The sequence below is a fragment of the Acanthisitta chloris genome, unplaced genomic scaffold (genome assembly GCF_000695815.1).
Source record: "Acanthisitta chloris isolate BGI_N310 unplaced genomic scaffold, ASM69581v1 scaffold9330, whole genome shotgun sequence".
Classification (NCBI taxonomy): Eukaryota; Metazoa; Chordata; class Aves; order Passeriformes; family Acanthisittidae; genus Acanthisitta; species Acanthisitta chloris.
In genome coordinates this window covers 59,572-64,807 of record NW_008652186.1, presented here as the reverse complement: position 1 = coordinate 64,807, position 5,236 = coordinate 59,572, and the positions used below count along the sequence as shown (strand labels likewise).

At 44.2% G+C, this 5,236-nt stretch overlaps 1 protein-coding gene across 1 annotated transcript in view; it reads left to right on the top strand.

The window, feature by feature from the left end:
- The window catches only part of SLC18A2 (solute carrier family 18 (vesicular monoamine transporter), member 2), a 28,462-nt gene extending 23,226 nt beyond the window's left edge, over positions 1 to 5,236 (top strand). Inside the window, exons 12-15 of the mRNA XM_009076294.1 lie at positions 185 to 248; positions 1,782 to 1,901; positions 2,466 to 2,599; positions 5,126 to 5,236. Coding sequence (XP_009074542.1) covers positions 185 to 248; positions 1,782 to 1,901; positions 2,466 to 2,599; positions 5,126 to 5,236 — 429 coding nt within the window. The remainder of the gene's footprint in view (positions 1 to 184; positions 249 to 1,781; positions 1,902 to 2,465; positions 2,600 to 5,125) is intronic.

Here is a 5,236-nt window from a genome sequence, read left to right as displayed (position 1 = left end):
GATAATAGTGTGTCAGTGGTTTAATGGCACAGTTGTCTGAAATAATAGCTCAGAACAAGGATCAGACTCTCACATCTGTATGAAGTGTGCCATAACTACTTGAAGAATTTGTCTTAGAAAAAGAAACTAAGCTCACTAGCATGTGCAGAGTCACAAAATTAACTGCCTGAAATTTCCTTTATAGGTACCATTTGCTAAAAACATTTATGGGCTCATAGCACCAACTTTTGGAGTTGGATTTGCCATTGGTAAGAAAATCTACAATGATTTTTTACAATCTGTTGTTTATGTAAAAATTATTTTATATGAAGTTACATGGAAAATTGGTTTTGTTGCCATTCTGATCTAAGAGTAGTGAAGCCTGAGCTGTGGCCTAGACTGGTAAGTAGAGCAAGAAGAATTGAAGGACAGTGGTCAGGGAGTTTGAACCAGGCTGCTTTAGACGAGGTGGATTCCCATGTCTGTCCAGAATTGCTCCATCAACCAAAACGGATCTTTCAAACTGTCCATGAGTGTAAACATTGTTTTTGGAAATGAACCCACAGTCTGCCCTTTTGTGGAACAAAACAGGAAAAAAAAAGCAGGCTTAAGTTTTTGTACCAAGCCCACACACATGTACTCAAGGGGTATGTGTGAGCTTTGCTTACGCTGGACCATGCAGGCTGGAGTAGGGACCATGGCTTGGTTTCCAGTGCTTGGCTGGTCAGCAAATGTTTTGAGGCATCTTCACACACTAGGGATGTGTAGCTCGGAAAGAAGTTACAGGCACAACTACAAATCCCCAGCATCTCAGCAGTTTTATAGAATCATAGAATCAACCTGGTTGGAAGAGACCTCCAAGACCATCGAGTCCAACCCTACTGTCATTACTAGACCATGGCACTAAGTGCCACATCCAGTCTCAGCTTGAAAACCTCCAGGGATGGTGAATCCACCACCTCCCTGGGCAGCACATTCCAATGCCTGATCACTCTCTGTAAAAAAATCTCTTCCTAATATCCAACCTAACCCTCCCCTGGCAGAGCTTGAGTCTGTGCCCTCTTGTCCTGCTGCTGGTTGCCTGGGAGAAGAGACCAACCCCCACCTGACTCCAACCTCCTGTCAGGGAGTTGCAGAGGGTGATAAGGTCTCCCCTGAGCCTCCTCTTCTCCAGGCTGAACACCCCCAGCTCCCTCAGCCTCTCCTCATGGCACTTGTGCTCGAGTCCCTTCCCCAGCCTCGTTGCTCTTCTCTGGACCTGCACCAGCACCTCAATGTCCCTCCTGAGCTGAGGGGCCCAGAGCTGTACTTTCGTCAGCTGTCTGTGCTGTTTCTTGCAAGCAATGAAGGTGTGGCTCAGAAGACATGATAAAACCACCATAAATAATTTTGATTGACTGGAGGCTAATGCAATCTTTTAGGCCCACAGTAAGTGAAGTTCGTACCAAATAACTTTCCCCTAAATAAAAGCTGCTTGGCTGGTAATGTGAGATTGGGAGCCTGTGCACAGATAGCTGCTGGGGAGTGGTGGATACACTCTAAACTTGCATCTCTCTTGTCCTCTGGCAAGTGTTAGGTGTACACATATAGACATATCCATACATGACCTTGGACACAGTAAAGACCATAAAAGGCAAAGATAATGCAGATTATTTTTACATAAAATCTTTTTCTTAGTTAAGAATAAGCATCCTTTTACCTTTCTTTGCATCCCTTCTTAGCACAGAGGTGGCCAAGACATGAAAAAAAGGCAAAAAAGAGGCAGTACTTTCCTAAAATATCTTTTCCTCTCACACAACCAGGCATGGTGGACTCCTCCATGATGCCAATCATGGGCTACCTCGTAGACCTGCGACATGTGTCAGTCTATGGCAGTGTGTATGCAATAGCTGATGTTGCCTTCTGCATGGGCTTTGCCATAGGTAAGTCCAACCTTTTCCTGCCTGTAAAGCAGAGTTAAGAAAAGGGAATCTGCCACGATGCCAGGTGTGAATCCTAGTGGCATTTGCAGGCTTTATGAGCCAAGGTTCTTATGTTCTGCAGGAAATCAAAGCAGAGGGAATTGTGTTTGGCATCTGTTCCCCACCTCTGCCACGATGTCATGCTCACTTCATTAGCTGTGAGAGGCTTGAAGGTGTCAAGCACTGAACACAAATAGGGTATCCCTAGGAAAGAGGCCTTGGAATGTTTAAAACTAATACCACAGCTGTGCTCTTAATAGTCTGTGAGGGGAATAACTCCCCACTGACCCCCCCTGCCTCCTTGAGTGCATGATACAGATGCCCTTAGGAGCATCTCTGATTTCCTAAATGAGTGTGGAGTATAGAGCCAGGAAATTTTTATGTTATAATTACAAACATGTCTTTGCATTCCTCAAATCAATTTGTAAAGCAGGAGTTTTGTGTGTAAAATTACTGTTGTTTAAAGTGACTGCTGCGAATTTTGTGTCTGAGCAACCTCCAGAAAAGGGTTTTTATCTATACAAGGTCCTTCTGCTGGTGGTGCCATTGCAAAGGCCATTGGATTCCCATGGCTCATGACAATTATAGGGATTGTGGATATCCTCTTCGCTCCCCTGTGCTTTTTCCTTCGAAGTCCACCTGCCAAAGAGGAGAAAATGGTAAGCATGACATGGTTTTTATTTTGGTTTGGGTTTTTCCAGTGGAACAAATGATAACTTATTTCTGCATCTTTGCCTCTAACTTCCCCCAAAATGGAACCAGCATGGTATCTTTTACCCTCATGCATCATCTTTGGAATGAACTCCCCCTTCTTTTTATAGCCCAGATGTATAAAGAAAAGATTTTTATTAGTTGCATTTTAGAAAGTCACAGATTTTATTATCATGAAACAAGGTCCAGCAACATTCCTCTGCACCAGCATATACTATGGTGGAGTCAGTATAAAATGCATTTTTGTTCTCCTTGAAGAGACAGAACTGTATTGATCAATTGACTAAATTGTCCCTTGGTGTGCTTTAACTTCTTTTTTTCCCCCCATGGTTCTCTACAGTATATTTTGCATCTTTTTTTTCCTCCTCTTTCTTCCTTCTCCTTTTTCCTCCTTACAGTTCACATATCCCACAGGTGATTTCTCTTATCCAATTTGTGCCACAGGTCCTCTCTATTTAAAAAAAAAAAGTTAGTAATTTACTTCAGTCAGTCAGTGCTCCCCAGCCAATGCATAGTGTATGAAAAGAGTGATACTGGGCCAGATCAGCATCTTGCCCAGTCCCTGCAGCCTGCAGAGAGTCTTTAGGGATGAGTCTCAGAGCAGGCAAATGTGTTCTGAAACATCCCGAAATTTATGGGCTAAGAGGCCTAAGTCAAAAGTGACACAGCCTTTAACACACTTTTCCCCCACCTGCTCTCTGAGTAAACCTAAGTCTGCTTTCCATAAGACCTGGAGTGAGGAGTTCCTCTGCTTAGCTCCTGAGTTCTGCCCCAGGATACTTGTGATTGTGCTTGCAGAGATGTTTCACTCCTTCACTCCTCACTGCTTACTCTTTGCTTAGCCTGTCATCCAGAAAAACAGCAGATTCACGCTTTGATTTTGGTAGTCCTCTTCCTTTATTTCCCCTCCTATACCATTCTCCCCTCTCCCTTCCTTTCCTATTTCTGTAGCTCAGTTTGTGCTTTCCTTTACCTGCTCTCCTACTCTGTGGTTGCAAGACTTGCTGTTCCCACAGCCTTACACTCAGTGAGGTCCCAAAACCCTCCTGCAGGACCCATGCTTTGCTCTCTAGGCTTCTTCTGCTCAGCAAGAAGATGGGAAGCTCCCAAAAGAATTCCAAGGCAGTGCAGTTAGTAGGCAGAACAATCCATGCTGTGATTTCAGGGCTGGAAAAATCCTGGCAAGCAAGTACCAATCTTTGCTGTGCTATTCATCACCATCTGTAGGTTCAGCCCACCCAGAGCTCCATCCTTGCTTTCTCTTTCTGAACAAGGCTGACTTGGGCCCAGACTGTAGTTTCTAGTTGTTTATTCAGGTAAAAAGAAACTTATTTTGCACGGTCATGGTCTTGCTGTGCAGCACCACATTTCTGCCAGGTAAGGACAGCACCTGCTGCATATGCTGCTCACACTTTGTACTGGCAGGAGCATAAAATGTGGAAAATTGAATCTTGCTGAAATAGTGGTGTATGTGAGGCCAGAAACCTTTGGTTTTGCACATATTTGGACTGCAGAATCCCAGAGATTCCAGTTAATCCCTTGTCATGACCTTTGCTGACTGCGCTGGTTTAGTTTGTTTTGGTTTTTTTACATTGACTGAGGCTGAGGAAGAGAAAGAAAACAACCAAACGAAAGCTGTTTGCTGATGATATGAAGTTTACCATGTGGTTCCCTGGTCACTGGTAGAGTAGTACTTGCAGCATGGCAGTCCCTGAAGGGACAGGATCTCTCCCCATGGCTCAAACATCTTCCAGCGTTTGCCACCTCTAACGTAGCTTTAAATGCAAAGTAACTCCTGTTCCCTAAGTGGCTTCTGGCAGTGAACTGAGGTGCCATTTCCTTTGGATTTAAAGAGAGTGAAAAGGAGGGTCCCAGCATTGTGCTCTCCCCATAATTAATTAAAAACTGAACTTAATCACGTTCAGCATACAATATTCGACACAAGTGCTCCAAAACTGCTTGGAAAAATGAATCCCAAAGAACATTAACATTGTAGGTGGCTGCTGACCATGATGATCACTCTTAGCTTGCCATGGGTGGCAGGGCACAGTGTTTGGACCATGACTCTCAGCATTACTCTGTCATGCTGCTCTGGACCTCTACAAAAAGGGGTGGTGGGGAGAAAAGTAGTAAAGGAGGCTTGGCTTGAGGCAATGGGATTCCTCTTGATCATTCATCCAGCTTTTAATAGATGGAGATTAAACATAGAAGAGGTAAACTACTGGAGAGCAGGAGGATGTATGTCAGTATGCACAGGCTCAAATACTGGTCATAGGAATGTGCTGGTGATGCCTTTAGGGCCAAGATCTCACCTCACATAGGCCTATGGACTCAATTTACTCTAATTGAAATCAGTTCAAGTTCTGCTTTCAGGAGAGAGAAGTGAATCCCTGACCATGCAGCACGTTGGCTGCGTAGTGGATCCACCCCAGACTCAGCTGCAATGCTAACACTCACACTGTGTTTTCTTTCAGGCAATACTCATGGATCACAACTGCCCCGTGAAAACAAAAATGTACACCCAGAACAACATCCAATCCTACCCCATAGGTGATGAGGAAGAAGAATATGAAAGTGATGAATAA